This window comes from Stegastes partitus, unplaced genomic scaffold (genome assembly GCF_000690725.1).
Source record: "Stegastes partitus isolate 25-593 unplaced genomic scaffold, Stegastes_partitus-1.0.2 Scaffold1620, whole genome shotgun sequence".
Lineage (NCBI taxonomy): Eukaryota > Metazoa > Chordata > Actinopteri > Pomacentridae > Stegastes > Stegastes partitus.
The window spans coordinates 70,937-96,295 of NW_007579351.1; the positions used below are offsets into that span (position 1 = coordinate 70,937).

Here is a 25,359-nt window from a genome sequence, read left to right on the forward strand (position 1 = left end):
ACACACACACACACACACACACACACACAGAGTCCAGTGATGCCTCACATAACTGTCCTGAGATCAGACGGTGAGCCAACTCCATGTGACCCAGATGGAGAGGATGACATCATAGAATTTTCTGAACTCTCACCTCTATGTAAACACACACACACACACACACACACACACACACACACACACACTCACGCACTCTCTCTCTCTGTCTCTCGTTAGTATGAATCCAGCAGCCAGAGGATGCTTCCACATGAGCATCATGGCTGCTTTGATTTGACCTCTGTATGTCTGAAGGGTCGCAGGTCGCCCTGCCTGGTTTGTCCAAGAAGTCACAGTTTTCATTCCCACTAATTTATTTCCATATTTCAGAAATCTTCCGGTCAGAGTCTCTGTCACCAGCCTGTCCCTGCAGCTAAACCACATAGCTGAGCATGTGCCTTCACTTCTGAGAAACTTCCTTGAAGGATTTTCCCACAGCAGACACAGTTACTTTTGCTTTTTGACTTAAAGAGGAACTTTAGAGCTTTAACATGTGACAGCGAGGTTGCCATGTGTCAACTCTGGGAACTTGGTACATGAGTTTAGAAACTATATCTTCTACAAGCCCACGTTCTTGAAAGATTTGAAATTTGTATTTATATAAAATATTAAGAAGATAGTCTACAGCCAACGCTAGTAGCTATGTGGGCTGTAACTTAAGTGTTTTGAGCCTAACGCTTATGTTTAGGATGTGGGTGTCATGCCAACCTTTGCTTATTAACACCAAACATAAAGTACAGCTGAGGTTCTGTCTTGTATAAATCAGGTTGTTTGGGTCTTTTGGTATGGAGTAAATTGAATTAAGCAAATCATGATGACGTGTGAAAACTAAGGGGAACACCAAAATTAGTTGACTTTATCCTTAAAGGACCTTGAATGTGTGTACCAAATCTAACAACAGTCCATCTAACACTCAAGATGTTTCTCTCAAAATCAAATCGAATTAGTCTGTACTGATTTATTTCACTGAATAAGTAGCTAAAGGAGAAACCAGATCATCACAGAAATTATTAGATTTCAACCTCATGGTACCCTAATTATCTGTACCAAACAGCAAGTACAGCAATACTTGCAGTACAGCAATACTTGCAGTACATATCTTACTCTGAAACACAGAAATCAAACTCATGGTGGCACCGGTGGACAGGTGGAGGGATTGTGAGAATGGTACAAAATGTCATGGTAATCCACTCAATTCAGTTCAATTCAGATGACTTTATTTATCCCCTAGGGGCAATTTAAAAGCTCACTGAGTATTTAATATAAAGACATCAAAAAAATAAACACAATAGATTTATAAAATTGCCAAGGATGAACTTTGGAGAGTCAGGGGACGTGAGTTCCAATCTGTTAAGCACAGTCATGATAGAAGTATAGTTGTTAATATATTCTAGTTTGAGCTGTAGTAGTGACTATAGGCTAGAGCAGTTTGGCTAATAACAGCGAATGAGAATTGCATGTTGTGAGAGTCGTACAAGAAATAGCACTGAACTATTAACCCTTATGAGAATTTTAGGATCCAGTGTGTTCAGAGCTTAATCCGTACTGGGACCTGCAAGTCAGGAAATCTTGGCCTCTGCTGCTTCACTTATTTTTATTTAGTCCGTGCCAAACCTCTGGTGTAGTCTTCTGAGCTAAATCTGTACTGTTAATATATATATTTTTTCCTTCAGTTTGAGTTGTACTCGGAGGCCAGCATCGCCCTGCTCCACCTGAAGACCCCGCAGGATTTCACTGATCTGACGCAGCAGGCTAAAAAGAACCTGACGCTGGATGGGAAGGAGTTAACCATCAGTCCTGGCTACTTGTTTTGGGATCTCACTGCCATCTCACAGGTACATTACTCTGACACTGTCTTCTCTTTGCTATATAACTTTACAAATCAATATTTAAAGTAATAAGAGCCACATTTTCTTGTTTCAGACAAATTTCCATCTGCTGATATGAATATAACCCTGTTAGCGAGTATAAAATCACCTGAAACACTCTTTGTTGGTGCATCATGTAGTCTGATCTTATAGCAACATATGACATTTAACTGCATAGAACCACAGTAATGCTAATGGAAATTTTTATTATGATCTGCAAAGTTCTTTACGGTCTGTTTTTTCCCTCCAGTCTAAACAGGATGAAGACGTATCAGCCAGCCGGTTCGAGGACAACGAGGAGCTCCGTTATTCGCTGCGCTCGGTGGAGAGACACGCCCCCTGGGTGCGACACATCTTCATCGTCACTAACGGACAGATTCCCTCCTGGCTCAATCTGGATAACCCCAGAGTTTCAGTTGTCACACATCAGGTAAAATTCAAGCCTCAATTTGGGAAGTCAGCTTGTTGTTACTGACTTCTAACCCAATGTAATGTCTTAAACTTCAAACAATGAAATCAGTGGTCAAATTGTACATGTTTTATTTATTTTAATGAACTGAATGGTCTTCAAAGTCTGATTTTATTAAAACACAATTTCTGTTTTGTTTTGTTTTGTTTTTTGCAGTCAAATCAGCATACATACTTGTCACAGAAACTATTCTTTGTATGGTTTTGAAATTAAATGTTTATTTATTACTACATGCATGTGAATATGTCCTTGTTTGACTTCCAGGACATCTTCTTGAACCACAGCCACCTTCCCACTTTCAGCTCCCCCGCTATAGAGACCCACATCCATCGCATCCCGGGGCTCTCCCAGAAGTTTATTTACCTCAATGATGACGTGATGTTCGGCAAAGACGTGTGGCCGGACGACTTCTACAGCCACTCGAAAGGACAGAAGGTGTGAACACAACATGAAAAGTGCTGACAATGAGGTTCAGTGTGAAATCTGTGCCACGATTTGATGGTGAAATACCAAAATTGGCATTCACTTGTGTCTTCTCTCTGCAGGTGTATCTCACCTGGCCTGTTCCCAACTGTGCAGAGGGCTGCCCAGGATCCTGGATCAAAGATGGCTACTGTGACAAGGCTTGCAACAACTCTGCTTGTGACTGGGATGGAGGAGACTGTCTGGGTAAAGAGATAAACACAGCTATCTGTCTTGTATGAATCAGCTTGTTTGGGTTGTATTTTTTTTAATATATGAATGCTTCTCTTTGACAGGTGTTGCAGGGAACAGTCGGTTTGCTGGTGGGATCGGTGGTGGTGGAGCCGGTGGAGCTGGTGGACAGGTGTGGCAGTTTGCGGGTGGTATTGGAGGACTTGGGGGGACGTCTTACTGCAACCAAGGCTGTGCCAACTCCTGGCTGGCAGACAAGTTCTGTGACCAGGCCTGCAATGTACTTTCCTGTGGCTTTGATGTGGGCGACTGTGGCCAAGGTGAGTTTTAAGCAAATGCATATAATCATGAGGTTTTTCAGCTACTATAACACTAACTTAATCTGCCATTAGGGACATGTCAGGATAAGGAATGTATCTGGTGACATAGTGACAACACATCCAACAATAAGACCAAAATGAACCTATTCTGTATTGTCTGTGCTGCCAAAGAGGTCCATTGTTGTCCAGGAACTATTAAAAAACACGATTGAGCACACTGTTGTAAGAGGCATGTACTTTTATTACAGCAAACATCCTCATGCTGTAAATGGTCACCTGTGTGTCTAATATGTATCAAAGCATGCCTGACAAAGGTTCCAGACAAATGCTCTTTTCACAAATGCACAAATGCAGTGTCCAGCTGCTTTAGAAATGTCCTTGTCACACGATGGCCTCCTGTTTTCTTCAGTAGGAGCCAGTGTGTTTGGGGCTGAGAGACACAGTCAAGTTTTGACAGACCGGTTTATGCATTGTTTGTTTTGGGCCTGTCATGTGATATGATGCTGTTAAATCTTATCTGTATTAATTTCCGTTGCAGAGCACTTCGGCGAGCTGCACCGTGTGACCCTGCTGAGGAACCAGAGCCTCTACACCCTCCCTGTGGGCGAAACCAGGCTGTATTTCAGCTTCGAGAGAATTGCTCGCAGGGTCTCTGAGGCCCACGTCAGCGACAACCGAGTAGTTCGTCACACCTCCGTCGCCAACAAGTGGAAGACCATCCACCTTCTGCTCCACTCTGGCCACAATGCCACCCAGATCCAGTACAACCTCACTTTCCAAAGAGAAGACGAAGCCGAGTTCATTATGAGTTTCAGTGTAGCTGTCGACACTCGTGAAGTTCCTCAAACTAACGTCTCCCAAACTGTAATCAAAGATGCAGGAAAAGACCCAAAGGTGACCCCAACCCCTGAACCAGTGTACCCTTTCTCAGATGTTCCTGAGGACAAACGAGGTCCTAAGATCCAGAACAGGGAGCCTGCTGAACTTGAGGCTGTCATACAGGTTCCTTCAGTAAATGTGTCACTTTTACCAGCGGTTGTGCGCAGTGAGCTTCAAAAGCTGGAGGAGAAGCTTCTGATTGGCAATATTACTGTGAAGTGTTATGACCTCACAAAGGCTGAACTTCTAAAACCCTATAAGACACTGACTGAACAGCAGCAAGCCATCAGCTCACAACCAGGCAGTGATGGTGCAGGCAGAGTTCAGGGGAAGCCTTTTAAAGACCTTAAGGGAGATAAGTTAGAAGGAAAGCCACCCATGAAAAATGAAGCTGGTGTCATTCAAAAAAATCAGAAAAAGGAAGGACTGCCAAAAAAAGATGTGGCTGTGCAAGACAAACCTGCTACTGCCCTCATCCCAGTCCACAACGACGGTAAACAGAAAGACCTTGTAACTGACAAGCCAAATCCTCTGAATGCTGTGATTGAGAGACCCAAGACGTCCAAACTTCTAAGCAGCGTTTCCCAGAAAAAAAGCACAGAGAGTCAGCCTGAGCCAGCCATTGCTGCTCCTGTGGGGAGGAGGCTCCATCACTTCATCTCCGCAGACCGAGGCTTCCTGCCGTGGGAGAGGAGGAAATACTTCCAAGCCCTGCTTGAGGTTTGTAGGTCTCCCAACTTTTACTTTTAACCTCTAGTGAAACATTTTGACTTCATTTTCTTCCTGTTGACTCCACAGGAAGAGGAGCGTCTTCAGAGGGAGCTGTCTTATGAGACTGATGGTGCTGCTACAGCAAGAAAGCTGCGAGACACTTTTGCTGACTCTCTGCGATACGTCAACAAGTTGCTCAACGGACAGTTTGGCTTCACATCCCGCAAAGTCCCTGCACACATGCCACACATGATTGATCGTCTCATTATGCAGGAGCTGCAGGACACGTAGGGGACACTGTTTAATGTCTTTGTGTAGATGTTAATGTATTCTGAAGAGGCTGTATCTTAATCTATGTGCTCCTGTCTTTAGATTTCCAGAAGAGTTTGACAAAACCTCAGGCCACCGTGTTCGTCACTCTGAGGACATGCAGTTTGCCTTTTCATACTTTTACTTCCTGATGAGCGCTCAGCAGCAGCTCAACGTCTCCGAAGTCTTTGATGAGATCGACACCGACCACTCTGGTGTTCTGTCCGACCGAGAGATTCGAACTCTTGCCACAAGGATCCACGAGCTGCCCCTCAGCCTCCAGGTCAGACGTCGCTCTGTTGCATCTTGCCAGCAAAAAGATTTGAGACTAGTCATCAGTTTACAAGAACTGCAGTTGTGAAACATATTTGTCTTTATTCTTTGTGGCATTTCCAGGACCTGACAGGTTTGGAGCAGATGTTGATAAACTGCTCCAAGACACTCCCGACTAACCTGACTCAGCTCCACCTGGTGAACCCTACGCAGGAAGCTTACTATGACCCGAGCATGGTGAGCTGAAACTTAAAATAAAAGGCTTACAAAACCTCAAATTGATGTTAAATGACACTTCTGATGTTACAAAATGCCTCTTTGATTTATAAATGTACATTGAATCATTCAACAGAGGTTCCTTTTGTTTTTATCTACAGCCTCCTGTCACAAAGGGCCTCGTCCTCCACTGCAAGCCCATCACAGAGCGCATTCTCAAAGCCTTCAGAGACCAGAACAAATACAAGTGAGATTGACAGTTGTTATTTATTAGGATATTTGTATTTTATATTTATTATTATCTATTTTATTTTTTTTTTTTTTTGAGGACTAAGTTAATATGGCTTTTTGTGGACAGGTTTGAGATCATGGGTGAGGAGGAGATCGCTTTCAAGATGGTACGGACCAACGTGTCCCATGTGGTCGGCCAGTTAGATGACATTAGAAAGAATCCCAGGTGAGGACAGCTTTACATTCCCTACAAATGAACACTTTTCTGTTGTTTTCCCTTGATGTGCTGCAACCAAAGCTCGTATCCGTCCAGTCTTAATTGTTAAACTGAGCCAACGTCTTTATTTTTGCCCAAAGGAAGTTCATCTGTCTGAATGATAACATCGACCACAGCCATAAGGACGCTGCCACGGTGAAAGCTGTGCTGAGAGACTTCTACGAGTCCATGTTCCCGCTACCGTCCCAGTTCGAACTACCCAGAGAATACCGGAACAGGTTCCTGCATATGGAGGAGCTCCAGGAATGGTACGCTATGAAGTGTGTGCACAGAAATTTGCTCAGTTTCTGCTAAGGCTCCAATCATCCACCATTTGGTTCTTACAGAAATGCTTTAGCAGATGTATAACCATGAAATGTTGTACAGACATTCATGGTTCCCAGACGATGAATCCTCACAACTTTGCTGACATTGTCCTTTTGATAATGTATCATCAGAAGGTCAGAGCTTTCACTTATCTAGTCATCCAGTTTGGTACAAACATTCATGATTCCCAGATTATTTATGCTCACAACTTAGTCTTCTGCTGACCTTCCTTCTTGAGCCATCATGAGGTTGAAATTTGTTGAAGATTTCTTAACTGTTTGATGGATTCCCTTGAAATTTGATTTCACTTTCACTTGGCTTTTTTATTTCATCTTCATCCTCATCATTTAGTTTATGATCGAATACTTAGAAAACTAGTGTGCCAGTAGACATATGTTTACATTCTGTGTGATATTTTCTGTTATGTTTTTGGTTAATCGGTTACATTTTCAGTCAAAAATGAGTTGAAATAGTGAAAAAGAGCTTCAGTTTTCAACCATATAAAACACAAAGGTTGTAAACAACAACAGGTGCATGTTTGGTTAAGTTAGATCTTGCTGCCCATTAATGTTCTGATGTCTAGTTTGTTTCATTATTTTTGTAGTTGTATTGGTTGAAAAGCACTCATACAGCACTGTGTCCTTACTGCACATGCCAGTAAGTTATCAAGTTGTTTTTTATTTAAACCGTTGCGACTAAATCAGGAGTTTGTAGCTGTCCCTACATGGGACTGAGTGATGGGAATCCCTCACGAGGGTTCCTGCTCCCGTATTCAGTTGGCTTCAGCTGGGGAATGCCAACCTCGTGTAGAGACTTTAAAATTAGACCGAGCTGCTTTAGATCAGTCGCTCGCTGTAAGATACTCGCAAGATCACGACACAGCTGAGCCTCTCGTCTCCTCCCCTTCCTTTCCACCTCTTTTTCTATGTCTGAGTTGGTCAAGTGACAGGCAGATGGCGTGAGGTGATGTCACCCTGTCGCCCCGTTGCCCTGCTGCCCTCCGCATAACTCCTGCTTCCTTCTTGTTACATCATCACAGCACAACAGTCTGTCGTCAGTTTCATCCAGCCAGGAAACATACATTCGATACGTACATCTGCCCCTGTTGGTGTTGGGTAACAATAGATGAGCTCTAACTAACCGAAATGTGTTGTTTCCCAGGCGGGTGTATCGAGACAAGCTGAAGTTCTGGACCCACTGCGTCCTCGTGACACTCGTCATCTTCACTGTCATGTCCTTCTTCGCAGAACAGGTCAGCGTCCACCTCGAACCACACTCGGTTCATTTACACGTTCTGATAAAGACACACGGGACATTCACTGTCACACCTCTTCATTTCCATGATTCACACTCGAGCTATGATTCGGGCCTTCGATACCAAAATTCCACTGTGAGGTGCGTCTGTCTCATGTGACGAGCTCGTATGACCAGCCGAGCCGGGACCCGACTTTGTTGAAATGAAAGACCCCTAGAAGTCCTTTTGTGAAATGCAAAATGTGATTTGCCTTTGTTGACCTGGATCAGACAGTATTTGCGTTCACTTTAATCATCTTTGTTGGATTTCTACAGCATCCATAGATTACTGCAATAACTTTTAAAATCAGGAAAATATTTTTGCACCACCTGTAAAATGTAAAATCCTCCCAGTTTGCTGCTGGAAACAGATGTCAGGAGCTTGTTTAACAACGACTGCTTGACCCAGGTTTGACTTTGAGCTGCGGCACTTCTCTAATCCAGAGGTTTCCAGTTTCTCCTCAAAGAAAGGTTAATAGTTGCGGTGACCTTAGGAGAATTTTCCCTGTTGAGGAAGGTGCCAGACTTGTCCAGTGTCTCGGTCACTGTGCACAAACAGACTTCTGATGTCTTTCTGGCACCAGATGAGCCTGGCCGTCCTACTGTCTAAGTTATTAAGGTACGCTTTAGATTAGCGAGATCAAAAGTGTCCTCACTTCTCACAGGGACACGATTTCACCCTGCCGCTCCACGTCTAAGATTATCTTTGCTTTCTTGGGTTACAAACATGTGAGGGGAGGTTCATGTCCAAGTCTTGATTATTGAAAGGAAGAGTTTGACATTTTGGGACGCGTGCATACTTTTTGTGGGTCCTGGAGTTGAATTAGATACCGTTTCTTCCATCTGTTCCCGCTAAATATAAAGCTACACTGGTCAGTTAACGTAAAGACTGGAAACATTGGGAAACACTTAGACTGTCTTTATGCAGTGATCAAACAAACCGTCCATCAGCACCTCTTAAGGTTACTAATTGACACTTTATATCTTGTTTCTTTAATCTGTACAAAAATAAGGTGTAAAAATAACACGGGAAATTTGTTGGAAGGGTTATGTGCTAGACAGAACATGGTGTTAAATAGTACTCTGAGGCCAGAACATTTGTAGACTCTGGGCTGCCCAGAAACCAGCCGACTCCCCGGAACTCACAACAGTGTTTGTAAATTATCTAAATTTTCTTTGTATGAACTAAGAAGCTTGCAGGATATTGAAAGAACAAAAAAAAAAAAGATATTTGCCCAACAAGATTAGGAGGCGCTGCTCCCCAAAAAACCGTGCAGCAGTACCACAAGAATAACTCCAGAACAAAAAAAAGAATAAGACGCCTCAACAATCGTGTAGTAGAGGAAAAACACGAAAAAAACAAACAAAAAAAGAAGCGGTGGCAAAAATAATAATGAAGAAAAAAAACGACAAGAATGGTTGGGACAACACAACATTATGAAAAAAAAGAAAACAACTACCACCAAGGCATCAACAGCAAACACAACACAATATCAAAAAAACAAGCTGCTCTAGGTCATGTCAAGCCAAAACAAAAGAATGAACAAAAAAAAAATCAACAAAAAACCAAAAAATGGGAAAGAAAAAATTTGGGCTCAAAACTATACGCGGGAAGAGAAGACACGCCCCCAGAAACACAAAAAAAAAGCCTCTCTGTGATCTCCAGCTCCCCTGTTATATTGATCCTCCTCAAAGCGTTTCCATCTTTCCTTTGCTGTCTGCACTTTCTTGTTCTAACATTCTTCATATCCTTCTTCCTGCAGCTCATTCTGCTGAAGCGAAAGCTGTTCCCCAGACGGAGGGTAAACAGGGACAGCAACCCCGAGCGGGTGTGAAAGAGGAAGACTTCTTCTGACTGAACTTCTCCCTCCTCTCCTCTTTTAAGGGCGGGGAGGGGAGGGGAGGCGATCCAAACCGGAGGACTGGACGGAAACAGAATCTTAAGTCCTCAGTGCATGTTTGCATCTGCACGGATCGAGGAGAGACTTGAGTACGAAGGCGATGAAACATTTTTCAGCGGATGACGGATGGGGCTGGCCGGTGAAGGGAATAGCAGCCACGTCGAAGAAGACTGTAAATCTTCTTTTCCTCCACTGGGGGCATCCGAGACTTTCCGTACAAAGAACACTCAGCACTCCCTCCACCCTGCACCACTCTCCTCATGTCTGGCCTTCACCACGTCCCTCGACTGATGTGCTGTTAAAGTGTGAAACACCTGATAGCATCAGCCTCTCAGTGTGTCTGTGTGCATCAAGCACGTTTTACCAGAAAAACACAAAGTATCTCCACCTCTACTTTTCAAAGTAAAAATCCTGAACATTTGCTGATACAAACTTCTTAAATGTTTGTAATTTCTTCTATTTTTTCCCTGTTTTATATCATTATGAATTCTTTGAGAAGACATGTAAAGATGTCACATTTACTGCTGGGAAATTGTGTTGGTTTTTTTTGTGTGTTTTTGTTTCGCAATTTATATAAAAAAAATCGTGAAAAACTAGTCAGGCAGATCAACCAATAATGACAACAATCATTGCTTCTAGCCCTGTTTGTTTTGTATCATTATGGCTTCATTTTATGGAGATGAAGAAAACATACATATAGGATGAGAAGGAATCATTAATCTTTAAAAACACGAAAACTTGAAGTGCCTTCGTAGTTCATTCCTGCTTGTTTGAACGTTTTTGTTGGGTTTTTAAATGTCTTTCTTCCTGTTGTTGGCCACATCACACCTTTATCTAGTGGTTTACAGTGAGAGTGAATGAGATACAGAATATTATTATCATCATTCTTAACGTGGTACGATGTATTTGTTGCTCCATGTCAGTGATACTACAGCGTTCACAGCCGCCTGTATGTGTGTCCCCGTGGGACTCGACAGGCTCGCTGCTGTCTGAAATTCAGACTCCCTCAGCATGTTCTGTAACTTATTTTTGATTGTATTATTGTGACCGTGAGTCCAGTGACTGATGCACCAGATTTGAATGCCAGAATGTAAACATAGCCTCAGAAAGTGCTCGTCATCTTCTCCTCCGATTGTCAGTTTTACAGCGTTCTTTATTATAACGACAAAAATAAAAAAATGGAAGTGGCTGCTAGAAGTTGTTAGCATTTTGCTCCGAGTCATAAGATGTGTGATGTCAGCAGGTTGGGCCGGCAAGAAGCTGAGCAATGAATTTTGCAAAATGGGATTTCCTCAGATTGCATCAGTTTCCGAGGTTTGTTTGACTGAAATAAATGTGATTTGGTTCGGTCATCTTGTTGTTGGCTTTTGTCCTCCACAGTTAAAACAGTTTTGAACCACTTTTACTTGAGCTTTCATTTTTTGCATCTTTACTCTTTCACTTTATGTTACAGTTGTGTATATATGTATCACATATGAAAAGCTTTAAAAACACAATGCACCCTTAAAGGTACAAACAGTGGTTCTCAGTCGAACAAATGCTGGATTGGAGCTTCTCATGTTTCTCCCTATAAAAGTTCATTCAATTATCTGAGATTTTAGTACATATAAACTGCTGTGGCAGAACTTTTATTTCTCTTTTTTAATTTAATTAATTATCTTCTGACCTTTCAGATTTACCTTGTGAACCCTTAGAGAAGGTCTCAGTTGAGGAGCCACTGGACTGAACTATTGCTGAACATTAAAAATATGAATTTTACAACATATTGTATATAAAGATATATACATTGTTTCTGCAGATCAAGTACATTTTACTGGAATGCAGTGCTTTTACTAGTAACGCAGTATTTCTACACTGTGGTATTGCAGTTCTTGTTTTCCCCCACCAATAGCAACAAAATGGATGAAAAATATTTTCTTTATTACAATCTTTTTTCACTCATACCGGTTAGTATAAAGGTGTTTCACTGTATTACTGAACAGTGCAACAATGTATTTGGAATCAACGTACATTTCAATGCATAGTTCCAGGGTCCATCCACAAATTACGCAAAATCATCTTTGAAAGGACGCGCCCCTCTTCAATGTCCAGAATCCTGTCCAAGCAGAGTCCAAGGGGGAGATGGTGTTACTGTTGAAACTAAAAATTAAGAGTACCCTTTTTTTTTTAAACCCTTAAATAGTTTACAGGCTTTGTGGAAAAAATCCCTTTTGATTCAGTGATATTCGATCAACAAAGAATTACCGACAATCCAACAAATCCTCAATAACCAAATGAACCGCTCACCTATACATAACAGACACCTGTTTCAGTGAAAAGACTTCAGAAGTGTTACAGTTTTAAAAAAATTCCAGTCACGTTGTGTTATTATTACTATTGTTGTATCTGGTTTGATACTTCAGTGGAAAAAAAAAAGAAGAAGAAGAAACAAACAAAAACATGTACAAAGCTGCTTTAAATATTCACAAGTTCAACAGTAATTACAACAAAAATATTTAAGGCGTCTTCAGTTCAGTTCTGTACAATCACACGTAATTAAGTATTAGCCCTTCAGGGAGAAGAACAGAGAAAGCAGAACAAGTCGAGTGTTAATGCTTCATCAGTCGACGGCGCTAGAGAGGCCCAAGGCTTTTTTTAATTTTTATTTTCCAGGACGAGATGAGTAACGGGAAGTAAAAACGTTAGAAGCTGGAGTGGTGTTCGTGAGGACGTCGCTTTCAGCACTAACACAGACCGTTACCCCTTCACGTAGCGCGTTGACAATCTGCCTGCCCACATTGGAAACTTCATTGGAAATTATCTGAGGTTATAAAGGTCATTTGTAAAATTTAAAATTGGATTTTCAAGTCCTGATTCGTGCCAGATTGATTCATTAAATAAATAAAAACAAGAGCGGTTAAGAAAACAGGTTATCTAATTAGCTTCGGCAAATATCAAAGAAGTTTAGCAACTCTTTTTTTTTCAGGTGATTGTCGTATATTTACGTGTTCAGGAAATTATATGACAATCCATCACAAACGTGTCTTTTCATTTGAAGCGGATAAAAATTCTTTGATATTTGCCTGAGCTATAAGACACCTATTAAAAAAAAAGAAAACATTTTGGTAATTGTGTTGAATAAGTGGAAAGAGCGACCCTTGGATGTAAAAATCTAACAACATGCACCCATGTTGAAAAGAAAGACTCTGGTTCCACTTATGTTTTTCTTTTTACATTCTATAGATCCATGCTTTTAAAAGGTTTTTCTTGTTTTGTTTTTGGTTTGCAGTGTGAATGTTGGTTTCACTTTTCCATCTGGTGGCTGAGGCAGTTTTAGTCAGAAGTGGTGACTTTGTCAAGGCTGCAGTGGCTCGGGGTCGAGGGTCTCTCCTCGTCGTCATTGTCTGCTTTCAGGAGCGGCGAGAGATCTTCGTCTCCCCCCGCCTCCTCCCGCCGGGCAAGCCGTCAGTCGCGGTGGGCGTGGCTCGGCGGCGTGATGCTGAACACTTGGATGTGCAGGTGGGAAGCGATCTGGAGGCAAACGCCGGTGCAGTACCGCGTCAGATCCACAAGAGAGAGGACCTGCAGAAAGGAAGGGGAGGATCAAACATTAAAGGCTGGAAAAAAGGAAAAATGCCATATGAAGAATCTAGTAACACTCTGAACCCAAGTGTTTTTTTTCCTTGTGTCATATTTTTACACTCTGTGGGCTCATTTTTCACTGCATCATAAAGTCCTGCACCTCTATGGAAACAGCACAACCATGGCTAGAAGTACAGAGAACTCTGAAATATTTTTGGTGTAGTATGACACAGATATAATGTCATATATCATAAAAAGGAAAGACAAAATGAAAGTTGAACATCTTTAAAAAAAAAACAACCCAAAAAACAAAAAAACACCTGGAATCAACAGGTACAACATCTCCCACAGGTTTTACGACCACTGGAAAATTTTAGACTCCATTTTTAACTCCTTAACATTTTGATTTGTTTCCACACTTGTGTCCAATCTGCTCTATTGAAACACAGCCTGTAGTTCAGCCAAAATGTACTGATTTTCTGTCATGTGATTGTGGAAGTAATGACTTTGTACTTGTGCAGAGTAGCACAGAATTTAATTTAATTTAATTTAATTTAATTTAATTAGAATTTAAGAATATAATTTTTTTTTTTTTTGCAAATGGTACATTTTTGCCATTTTTATTGTAAAATTAATTGATTTTCATTAAATATGACTATGATTAACTTTTGGGATGGTACAGTTCTGATAGTTGTTTCTGTTATATTTTTTTTTGCTGTGACAAATGCTGTAATTTAATTTTTTGTTTGTTTGTTTTGTTTTTAAAAACAGCCTGCCTTTCAAACCAGGTGTACAGAGGGATAACTCAATATCTCGTAAAGTGGTTCATATATGAAGCTAAAATTTCACCGGTACCTTTATAAATATACATATTTTATGGTATAAAAAAATCAGGCAAATCAGTTTATTAAAGTCATACAATGTTTCATGATGCATTACACACAGGAGCTGAACAATTAAACGAGTTTAAATCAAAACTGCAACAATCAGTAAATCGTAAAGACTGCAGTTTATTTGTTAAGTGCTGTTATGTCACATATTCATGCTTCTTTGATGGTACCTGCTCTATTAGACAGTGAACATTAAACTGAAGCCTGACTTAAATAAACTATATCACAAGTGAGGAAAAAAGTGAAATGGGATATTTGCATATTATTTTGGACATTTTTCAGTCCTAGCTGCGCAGGTGTTTTCATTCATTTTCCTCTGGACTGTGTGCACAGGCAAGAAAACACTTTTTCACAGCACACACAGTGTGACAGCACAGGTGGAACTGATAACATTAACAATGATTTCTGTTCCAGGAAGTGAAGCCAGTGAGCCATGCAGGTGTGTTTAATGCTATTAGCAACACCTGTGTTTGTCCTGCAGCGACATGTTGAAGGCTTCATTCACACAACAAGCCTCAATGCTCGAACTGGATTTATTGCTCAGATCAGATTTTTTTTTTGTTTGGCTGTTCATTTGTGTGTTTTTAAAATGTGGCTACTACCGGTTTTCAGTGTGAACAGGTTTTTAAATGAGCCATATGCGCAAAACAACAACAAAGACTTCCCCAGGAGCAAGCTGTCTGTGAAAGCAAACATAGAGACCAGAGAAGTTGGCGTTCATTTATAAATTTATGTGCAGTGGAAGCCTGCAATTTCACAAGAGCCAAATTTTTAACTGTGGCTTTTTGTTAAACAGCAGCTGCTGCTTCTGTACGGAGGTGTGTGAATGCAGAGTCAGAGCCAGGAGTGGGGGGATTGTAACGTTAATGGCTTCAGTGAAACAGATTTTATGCAAAATTTCAGGATGTAAGGAGCTTCTTTTAAAGACATCTGTCATTTCAGTTCTAGGAAGTGAAATAAAAGTCACATAAAATTCTAATATGAATAGTCACACTGAGGTTCCATTGTTAAAAAATAAGAGCTGTGTCTGATTTTGGAGCAAATATGGAATTGGTTCAAATCAAAACTGAAAACATGCTTAGTCAGCACTTTCTGCAGAACACAGTGGTCTGACTGCACCTCAAAATCATTCTGCTTTAGGGGAACAAAATGTTCTGGCATGTTAATATTCCTTTTAAACTAATCCCAGTTGTCTTGGGAAGAACTGAATGAATAGTTTGGGTGTTCCCTCAGAATACTGACAGTTTGGTGAAACATTTGCATACAGAACGATGATAATGAAAATAGATAATCTACTAAAAAAAAAAGAAAAAACTAGCAGGACTGCCTGACTGCACGATCCTCAGCAAAACCTGAAATTTCCAGTGTGGTAGGTTGCTGCTCGGAGGTTCTTGTTTCCTGTAGCGAGGTAGATTTTGAAAATAGTAGCGCACAGAAAGCTGACAGGAAAAGCCAATGTCAGGTTTATACCCGCACTCCACATCTAGTAAGTCAGAACAGATTCCATGTGATTTGTGATGTTCTGTGCTAAGAAAATAAATTATTTGAGTCAAATATGAGTGGAAAAAAAAATCTGATTTGTGCCACTTTTGCCTGCAATTTGAATGTTGGAGAGTGTGTGCTGGGAAAAAGGTCTGTTTACACACCAAGGTTGGCTCCACCCAGATTCACTGAACTGTGGTGGCAGCTTTGTACACATCAGCTAATATCCTGTATATAATTACACCAGGCCTGAAGCTTGAAGTCCTGTAACTTTGGCTCTCTTGGAAAACATTAATGCAACATCTGTTCCTAAAATCACGCTCAAGTACGTTGTGATTTAAAAATGTATGTTTTAAGGCAGCTTTAAAGTCAGTCTAAAGCATCAAATTTTTACCGTAGCAGCAAAACCTACGTTCATCCTTTCAGAGCTGAACCATGTGAAATGTTGCAGGGTTGCAAAGCCAGCAGAGATAACACATATCACTGGGTTTATCTTCTTCAGTGTAAATGAAACCGTGTGCTCTTTGAACCACAAGAGTAGTAAGCTTGTGATTAGATGATTAGTGTGAAAACCAGCAGAGCTCAGAGTCCCACAGACAGCACGGAAAACGGCTGTGACAACATGTAACGCAGTTGGAATTAACTGTGTTTGTCAGTCATCATGGCGTACCTGTTCTGCAAGTTTTTGTTTTTTTATTGAACTCCACACCCGGTTCAATAAGCTGTCACGAATATGTGCAGCTCTTAATTGAGTCAGGTATACAAAGAAAAGAATTAAAGGAATTAACTGTGAAAGTGCGTTTAGCCTCAAAGACACGTTTGCTTCCGTTTGTTGAGAACGTTATGGGTGTGACCTCCTGAAGCAGTTTATGTCTCACTGTAGGAGTATCATACAGCAACAGCCACCAGTAGGGAACCACGTACAGATTTAAAGGTTTGTTTTTAGAGTTTCAATCTGGAGTAGCTCCTTAAGTCACAACAGGGTGTATTACAATCTTCATTTCAGGCAAACTTACCCTTTACTTCTTCCCTCCTTATTTTGGACCTAAAGTCTAAAACCAGCAGACCCAAATCATCATGGCTGTAGCTTCTAAAACACTAATTGTATGCAGGAATGAGGCCTTGGTAGAAAGAAAACCCTTTGGCCTTTAAAATCAGTAAAAACTGAAGATTTTTAGCCCCTTAAAATAACTAAATGTTTTCGATACAATGCTTTTGAAAACATTTAGGATCCTGTGTGTTCCTGTAGTTCAAGGATCTCCTGAATCCTGCGATATAAAATATGTCCATGTTTATTGCCACAGGGTTGCTCTACTCTGGGGGTTTAGGTTAAACTGAAACTGAAAACATAAACATTTTCTACTGATAAGAACATAATAGAAGTGATAGATTTTATAGCACCAAGCAATATACTGTACACAGGTTGGACTTTGTTGGGGTCAAGGATCTTTAAGTTTCTCCTTTTCTTGTTGAGTATATTTCAAATTTTTTGCATCTTTGGTTTCTCGACAAAATTCCAGGACTATAAGCCTAGTCTGACTCACTGGATGTAGACTGTGGGTATCAGCCCCCATGGGTTATGTATTTTCCATGGCATTCCCTCACCTTCTGCCGTCTGTGTTTCACTGTTGTGAAAATTCTGAAGATCTGAATCGTGAAACCAGACCTTCCTGGTTCGTTCTCGGAATTATCCAGCTTTTGCAGGGACACCATCACTACATCCTGGGCTTAACACCATCCAGGATGATTGTGATTTATTTAAAGAAATACAAACAAACCATTTTTCCCTCCTCTACTGCAAGAAGATACTGAGGTGCAACCAGACCATTCCCCTGCATTGACAGCTGTGGAGATAGGTCTGGCCCTGCAACATGATTAGCTCGCTTATCTCAGCGTTGTGGAGATGCAGCACTAAATCACTGGAGCAGCCCTTTAGGACCTGTGAATACTGCTGTGGCTGTATTCAGTACTCACCATAGCGATCCAGAGGACTATATGTTCATCTATGAAGCTGTTGAAGTACTGGTTGAGGACGAGGAGGCCGGGCCCGATGAAGGCCGTGTCTGGGAGGTGTAACTCACTCTTGGTCATGTGTGCTATCTACAGACGAGACACATGAGGTAGAAAACACAGGTTAAATACACTCTGTACAGAATTAACAGAGAAAACATGTTGGCCCCAAAGCAGAGGCCAAAATACCAAAAAGCCAGTTCATTTTAGGTGATTGAGGCAAATCAAACGCACCACCAGCTTGTTGGAGATCTTGGCGATGACAAGGCCAAAGGCGAGCAGGTATAAACACGGGTGCTGCTCGAACAGGTGGCTGGACGACTTCTTGAAAATGATGAAGGCCAGCGAGAGGATGAGGCCGATGTGCAAACCAGGACTCAGCACACTGGTGTCCTAAACAGAAGGACTGTTTATTAGCTTATTTCTGCAAAACACAACGCCTTCTATGCGTCCTAAAATAATGCCGACTAATTAAAGCCACTTACAGCGACGGTGGAGCCATTTTTGCCGACGCCTCCATTCAAAATGACATAGAAGTAGTTGTAGCAGGAGTACAGGGCCCCCCCGATGATGCCCAGGATGGGGAAGACGTACAGCTGTAGTCCTATGACGGGCAACTACGGAGACACGTGAGGGTCAAATTAAAGAAAAAACAAAAAGCATTCTCCTTACAGATAGAAAAGTGCTAATATGAAAGCTGCAGCATGCCGAGCGTGATGGGAGGGCAAAGCAAAATAACGAAAATAAAAAAACAAATGCAGGTGACATCATCAGCTTTTTGAGCCAGATCATGTCCAATAGATGACCTGTTGCCATGGCGTTAGCTACCCATATTTACCTTCTCACTTCTCTCATGTGATGTTAAGTCAAGCCTCCAAAGGCAGCACAGAGTAAAAGTAAAACACAAATTCTATTTAACGACTAGAAGAACGACTAAAAACTAGGAATTTGTTTAGAGTAATGGAGAAAAAACTGTTCAACTGTTCACTCGAGGTGAAATGAACGTGTCCCTATTTGTGCATGTGAGTGTGAAAATTCATGACTCTCTGGTTACCGTGATTTGCCAAAGGCTCACTCCTCCAAAGGCTGACATCAGATACATGATTATGATGGCGACCTGCACCTCTGTGACGTCAACCCTGTGCAGAAATCAGAGAAAGAGTGATATTAGCTTTATAAATAAAAGCAGCAGAGCATCTGTATTAATGTTTGATTCATGGAAAACAAGTAACGGGATACTTACAGGCCAAAGCGGAGGGTCCCAGACACGTAGGTCTGCCAGTGAGCGCAGAAGAACATAAACATCCCGATGAAACCACAGAAGAACATCCAGTTTGGGAATCTTCCTATTCCACATGAAATGCATGTTCCCACAGCAACAAAGACTGAGAGACAAAAACAGGAAAAGACATAAACATTAGTAACAGCTATTCCACAAATAATGAATATCATGCCAATGACACAGCAGCTTGTTCTTACTCTACTAATGCACTAAAGTTGAATAGTTGGCTATAAATGGTAGAATATCACAGATTGGTCTTGTAGTGAAGCACCTGTGGAGACGGCATCACAGCCGTGATCGAACAGCTCCCCGAGGGCTGAGCTGCTGTTTGTCCTCCTGGCCTGTTTCCCATCGATGGCATCCAGAGACTGGTAGATGAAGAGGCCCAGAGCAGAAAGGATGAAGACCCATGATGGAGCCTGAAGCCAATCAACAGAGGAAAGTGACAGACTGTTAAAGATCCCTGCCCACAGTGAAGACCGCAAACTTGTCCTTTAAAGAGCACAGAGTCAGCCAAGAAATGGTGTCCCTGGGTGCAGATAGAGTTCGGGGGTTAAGGGCCTTGCTCAAGTGCTCAACTCAAGTTTTGCAAGTTAGACAGTGTATGGGAATGTTTCTCAAACTTTCAGCAGCTTCTGGCTCACTGGGTTTGAAACAGCCATTTGGCTGTGGCCTTTGTGTGTGGAGTTTTAATATTCTCCCTGTGCCTGCATAGGTTTTCTCTGGGTGCCACAACTTCCTCCTACGGGCCAAAGACACGCATGCCACATTAACTGGTGATTCTAAATTGGTGGTAGGTGTAAATTTGCGCATGCATGCATGTCTGTCACTTTGTGTTAGCCCTGTGATGCACTGGTGAGCTGTCCAGGGTGCACCCTGCCTTTTGCCCCGTGGTCAGCTGAGACAGGCTCCAACCTCCACAGAACTCTACAGGATACAGCAGCTGTAGCTCAAGGAGGGATTTGTGGTTGTATTCATGTTTGGGACTGTCAGCCAGAAAAAAACAAGATATTTGAAAATGTCACCTTTGATGTTTGTTTGGTTTTTTTAAAACTGGGAATGACATTTTTAAAAATGTTTTATTTTTTAAAAACCATTTTCAGACACTTCATAGACTAAACAATTGATAAAAATAATAATCGTCAGATTAGTCAACAATTTAATAATAGGCAGTAGCAGTCTTTATGCAAAGCACACTTGCAAACTGTCAATATTTAGTCCTATACTGTAGCATATACAGTAGACAGAGCATATGTAGCATATACAGTAGACAGAGAGTCTGAACTTCTTGTATCACATGTTTGCACATGATACTAGAATATTGTTCTATATTTATCTGTATATCCTACTTTTAATTACTATCTGCATGTGGATATACAGAGGGCGGTGGGGTTGGTTGAGGAGGTAATGTTTGTGTAACAGTTTATTGCTGTTGTAAAGGAGCCCTAGATCTAAATATAATCATTAAAAATTGGTCAGGATCTGTGTAGCTCTGATGTGGCCAACTATATTCACATATAAGTAGCTAATGTGTCCCACCATCCATCCACCATATGCATGTATCTGTGCGCAGAGAAGGAGGGACTCCAGCTGACTGAAGCAGCCAAGTTAGTCTTTCTAGGGTGGAGGTTATGGACCATCTGGACATGAGTGCAGGCCAGCACAGTGTGCTTACCACACCACAATGGGGGTGTGTGACCATTAGTGCATGTCTGTGAGTGTGAGAGAGACACACAAATGGAGTCTGTGTTTCCACAGAGATCAAGAATCCCCTGCTGTCCGAAATACTCAGAGTCCCTGCTGTTTTTTCCTCAAAGTCTCAGTCCTGAATGTCTCGTGGGCTGGTGGGGACAGAGTTTGTTTGTTTAGGGTTTATCACAGAGGTCACTTGACGGAGAGCTCTGAATTGTCTGTGGGCTCACACGAATTCCTCTGATATGCGTTTGTTTGCGCAGTCATGGGAGTTTTACAATAAAAGTGGACGCTGGCCAAGATTGTGTCAGCCAGTCCTAAATAACTGACATGTTTTTTTGCACTTATGGAATCTGATAGTAACGACATGCTGCATGGACTTTGCTTCAGGTGCAGGGTTCTCATGGGTGGACTGGACAAAAGTGCACATCTGATAAAAACACACAGGTCTGTGCGTTTAGTGCTGGAGCCAGTGAACCTGCAGGCACAGATTTACTGGATCATAGGTCAGGGAGCTGTTAGCTCAGCTGCATGTTGCAAGGTCCATCTCTGTGTTTTAAGCAGAGGGGATGAGAAGCTCTCGTTTCAAAATCAGCCTTAGACAGATATTTTTAGTTGCAGCCCGTGTAAGCACTGCACCATTAGACCTACATAATTGTATTACTAAAGCTCCTCTCTGATGGTGGCCTGAAGAACAACAAGATTTTCCTCCAAACTGCTGTTTTGCCATCAGCAACACTGCATCACATGAGGCCAGACAGACAACACGTCAAAGCTGTCAACTTCCCAAGATCCTACGTGAACAGACCACATGACCACGCGTCTATTCCCAATACAGTTATCCTGCAGAGACCCTGTCACGCCTAATCCCATTAAAAAATCTGACGTTTTAAAGAGTCCTCGCTTGTGTGCGGCCATGCAAACTTAATGTATTGTGATTTAAGATATTTCCTGAGTCAGTGGGGTGTCCAATTCGGCTAACAGTGTCCTGCATGCAGCAACAGTCCCAAAATACACCACCGAGGGCGTCAGCGAGTATTATGACCCCGTTAAAGAAGTGGAATTTGCTTTAAAACAGGAGAAGCTGTGAGGCTTTAAGGTACGCCGAATTAACACGTAGACTTCATTGACTAAGTACATGTCTTTATGCCTGGTTTCGAGTCATCTGGGCTTTGCAGGCAGCCATGTAACTTTAGCTTACGCAATTTGTGAATGGAGGTCGGCGTTCTTAACATACCAGCGACACCTCACCGGGGCTAGTCTCCGTGTAGAAACTTTAACCAAGGTCGCTTTACTCACCTCCTCTGTTGCCGTGGGACAGTAATACACGAGCACCACCGTGGACACGATATTGACCATCAGTCCAACTATAGTCAGTGTGTTCGGTGCGATCCATGTCGGTATTTGCTGGACGAGCCAGTTCCAGTAGAGCTGACACGGCGGCTCGAACAGGGAGCGACCGGAGGCGCTGTATTTATGCTCCTCCAGCCGCTTGAGGTGAGCGGCTGACAGCGGCTCCGGCCACAGCAAATGTGGCATGTTTGTCTGCCTCGTCACTCCTCAAAGTACCGTAACAAAGTCCCCAATAGTCCCCGGTAGTGGCTCAAAAGAGGCTATATGTTCTCTCGGAAGACTCCGAAAAAGTAGCAGCTCATTTGGCATTTATAGCCCGGCGAACAGACGAGGCCATTTCCACAGCGGAACCAAGTGTTTCTGTTTCTAACCGAGGCGGTGCGTCCCGACCGGAAGTAGTGGGACGGAAGGAAGAACAAGGCTGAGTGCCAAGTTTTGAAAGTTAAAACCATACAACGTTAAACATTATACAAATTTAGCTGAGTAATTTAAATAAGATAAAGACAATAATATATTAACTTTACTTGACTAATTTACTCTCATACCTACAATTTACAATTTAATTTTTTTACTTGACTGAACTAAGAATAGAAGTTACATGCAACAATTTTATTTATTCTAACAAGTTTAGCTGATTAATGTCAATAAGCTTATGATCCTACAATATCATTTATTATCTAGTAATGGACATGACCAATTTTTATGTTACAATTTTTATCCTACAAAAAATATCTTTCATACAGATTTTCCTAATAAGTTTGAAAATTAAGATTAGGATCCTACAACATTATATAACATAGAAATCCACTAGTGCAAATCAAATATTTGGATAGAGGCCCTGCAATATTGTTTATGTTTGTGGCATAAATTCACTTCACTAACTTAAATATTGAGGCAAATACCCCACAGTACTGTATACATTTGGCCAAATCATTTATATAAGAAGTTAAAGACCTGATTGGAGATGACTAATTATTAAGATAAACACCCAACATTATAAAAATGTATCTTGACTAAGTTAAATACCAAGGTTGGGACCCTACAATATGTTTTATTATATAAATTTATCTAACAGTTTAAATATTAAGGTTAGGACCCTACAATGTTATACAAAATGCAAATTTGTCCAAGTAAAATATTGCGGTCAAGGCCCTACAATATCAATTATATAAATTTACCTGACTAATGTAATTATTTAGGTCAAGACTATTTTTGTGTATAGGACTGCCACTATTGATTATTTTCATAATAGATCACTTCACTGATATTTTTTTTCAATTGATCGAATGTTTGGTCTAAAAATTCAGACGTTAAAATAATCAAAACTAAATTTAAGTTATTAAAATGATTAAAAAGAAAACTAGCAAATTCAGAAATTATTGAAAAAATGAGTCTTTGACCAAAACAGATCAAACAAGAACTGTGCTCATAATGACAACAAAGACATGATTTTTTTGTTTTTAATTGCATGTTTTATTGTAATGCACAGATCATAATTACAAAAGTAAAGGCATGCGCACATGACTGAGTCTCAATCAAACAACAGTCCAATATGAATCCAAAAATTATAATGTCTCATGCAGAATATGGACTTCATGTAAATCTCTACATTTTCTCACTGAAATAAGCTACACAGAAAAAGTGAACTTAACAAATATTAATGTGATGCATATCAGAAGGGTCAACGCGTTCATTTATCCAACAGGTCTATTGTCATTTTTCTTGCCATAAAGAAGTCCACTGATGCCATACAAACACTAAACCTTAGTTTATACATTCTCATTTCCCTTTTTTCAGACCCCAGCAGTAAATTTTCATCTTCAACAAGCACTCCCAACAAAAATCCACATGGAAATACTGCAGTTGTGTATCACTGTTTGTGCTACATGAGATTTGAATATTTGTTTTACACACTACATGTCCTTAATAAAGTGAGAACCAAAACACTGCTGACATGCATCTGAGCTGACAGTCCGTCAAACACAACAGGGCGACAAAGAAGATGAACTGGCTTTTTTTTTTTTTCCTATGGTAACTACCATCAAAGCTGCACACAGCATGCCACACCACAGACCAGCACGCTCTCCCTCACACCCCTCCACCTGCCCCGCCCCGCCTCCATCCGTCTGCAGGCAGCTGACCTCAGTAGGTGAGAGAAAAGGGTCACTAGTGGCGGCAGATGTCTGCAAAGCCAAAGTGTCTTATTGCACTGTGTTCAGTTTTACTTCTCCTGCTCAACAGTCTTTGCTTCATTCATGTACTTGTCAATCAGGTGTAGGGGCACTCCGCGTTGCATGAGTTCGAAGAAAGTGAAGCCTCCTGAGGGGCGAGAAGAAAAACTCTTATGACATTGTTGGGAGGAAACGGAACCACATGTGGAGAGTGAGGAGCAGAGAGAGGAAGATGAAGCTGAAGAGCCATCGACTGAAAAAAGCAAACAAAATTCAAAAAGAAGAGACCAGGAGCTCTCAGCACTGAGTGACCAGTGAGAAAAATGTGCTCAGACAGCTTATGTACACAAAGCACACTCAGTTTGTCTCAGTTCCATAATATACACTAATCATCTAACACTTGAGAAAAAAAAAAAGAAAAGAAAAAAAGATCAGGAGTGTCATTTTTTTCCCTTTTTAATTTACATTTTTTCTGTATTTTTGAAATGCATTGAAAATTCTTAAAACAAACTAAGTACTTACATGAAATTACCAATTTTTTTTTAAAGTATTGGGTTTGATGGTTTTGCAAATGCATTAAAAAAATCATTTGTAAATAATTTCACAAAAATGTAATTCTTGCTAAATGGCTAAAACAATTCAAGTTTACAACTGTACATATGTTTTAAAAAGCAGATAGAAGTAAAGGAGAAAAAAAAAACTTCAAGTTTACACAGATTCCTTTGTTAAATGAGAGATACCTTGTATAATTCTAAAAGTTTTCACAAAGACTTGTCGAATATCTGTTGGTCTGAAAATATTTTCATTAAAAAGCCCCAAAAATTGGGTGATCTCTTTAAAAAATGTCTAGAACATGTATTTTATTTACATAAAATGACTGCATTTTTAGGAGATTTTCTGTTGTATCTTCTCTGTGCAGTATGACACAGTTATGCTGAAAAAAAAGAAAAAGAAAAAGAAATATATAAAAGATAATTGGAATTCGTACAACCATTTTCTCACAGCTACTACTAATACTGGAATAAAATGGTGGCTGTACATGCTATTTAACTATTTACAATCTTGCAATGTCTACAAACTACCTGTTTATCACATTGCTGTGCACATCAACTCCAGAAAGATGTTTCACCATGCTGAATGTATCTTTGGAGTCATGCTGCATTAACTTTATTGAT

General features: G+C 40.9%; 3 protein-coding genes across 13 annotated transcripts in view; 1 reads left to right on the top strand and 2 right to left on the bottom strand.

Moving 5' to 3' along the window:
• Positions 1 to 11,095, top strand: part of gnptab (N-acetylglucosamine-1-phosphate transferase subunits alpha and beta) — a 25,604-nt gene extending 14,509 nt beyond the window's left edge. Inside the window, exons 8-21 of the mRNA XM_008300992.1 lie at positions 1,710 to 1,871; positions 2,155 to 2,334; positions 2,638 to 2,808; positions 2,919 to 3,042; positions 3,132 to 3,347; positions 3,886 to 4,946; positions 5,025 to 5,224; positions 5,310 to 5,529; positions 5,643 to 5,756; positions 5,897 to 5,982; positions 6,094 to 6,192; positions 6,324 to 6,491; positions 7,711 to 7,801; positions 9,606 to 11,095. Coding sequence (XP_008299214.1) covers positions 1,710 to 1,871; positions 2,155 to 2,334; positions 2,638 to 2,808; positions 2,919 to 3,042; positions 3,132 to 3,347; positions 3,886 to 4,946; positions 5,025 to 5,224; positions 5,310 to 5,529; positions 5,643 to 5,756; positions 5,897 to 5,982; positions 6,094 to 6,192; positions 6,324 to 6,491; positions 7,711 to 7,801; positions 9,606 to 9,677 — 2,964 coding nt within the window. The 3' untranslated portion in view covers positions 9,678 to 11,095. The remainder of the gene's footprint in view (positions 1 to 1,709; positions 1,872 to 2,154; positions 2,335 to 2,637; positions 2,809 to 2,918; positions 3,043 to 3,131; positions 3,348 to 3,885; positions 4,947 to 5,024; positions 5,225 to 5,309; positions 5,530 to 5,642; positions 5,757 to 5,896; positions 5,983 to 6,093; positions 6,193 to 6,323; positions 6,492 to 7,710; positions 7,802 to 9,605) is intronic.
• A 1,236-nt stretch (positions 11,096 to 12,331) lies between these two features.
• chpt1 (choline phosphotransferase 1) lies at positions 12,332 to 22,363 on the bottom strand. The gene is made up of 8 exons (XM_008300993.1): positions 21,960 to 22,363; positions 19,240 to 19,387; positions 18,930 to 19,071; positions 18,741 to 18,825; positions 18,172 to 18,303; positions 17,921 to 18,079; positions 17,651 to 17,776; positions 12,332 to 13,304 (listed from the first exon to the last, which is right to left on the bottom strand). The coding sequence occupies exons 1-8, from the start codon at positions 22,197 to 22,199 to the stop codon at positions 13,188 to 13,190; spliced, it is 1,149 nt and encodes a 382-aa protein (XP_008299215.1). The 5' UTR covers positions 22,200 to 22,363; the 3' UTR covers positions 12,332 to 13,187.
• Positions 22,364 to 23,462: 1,099 nt separating this feature from the next.
• mybpc1 (myosin binding protein C1) overlaps positions 23,463 to 25,359 on the bottom strand; it is a 43,183-nt gene continuing 41,286 nt past the window's right edge. For 10 of the 11 annotated variants that reach the window (XM_008301003.1, XM_008301002.1, XM_008301001.1 and 7 more), the window contains one exon: positions 23,463 to 24,332. In XM_008301003.1, coding sequence (XP_008299225.1) covers positions 24,235 to 24,332 — 98 coding nt within the window. In that variant the 3' untranslated portion in view covers positions 23,463 to 24,234. The remainder of the gene's footprint in view (positions 24,333 to 25,359) is intronic. The other variant, XM_008300996.1, reaches the window with a different exon arrangement.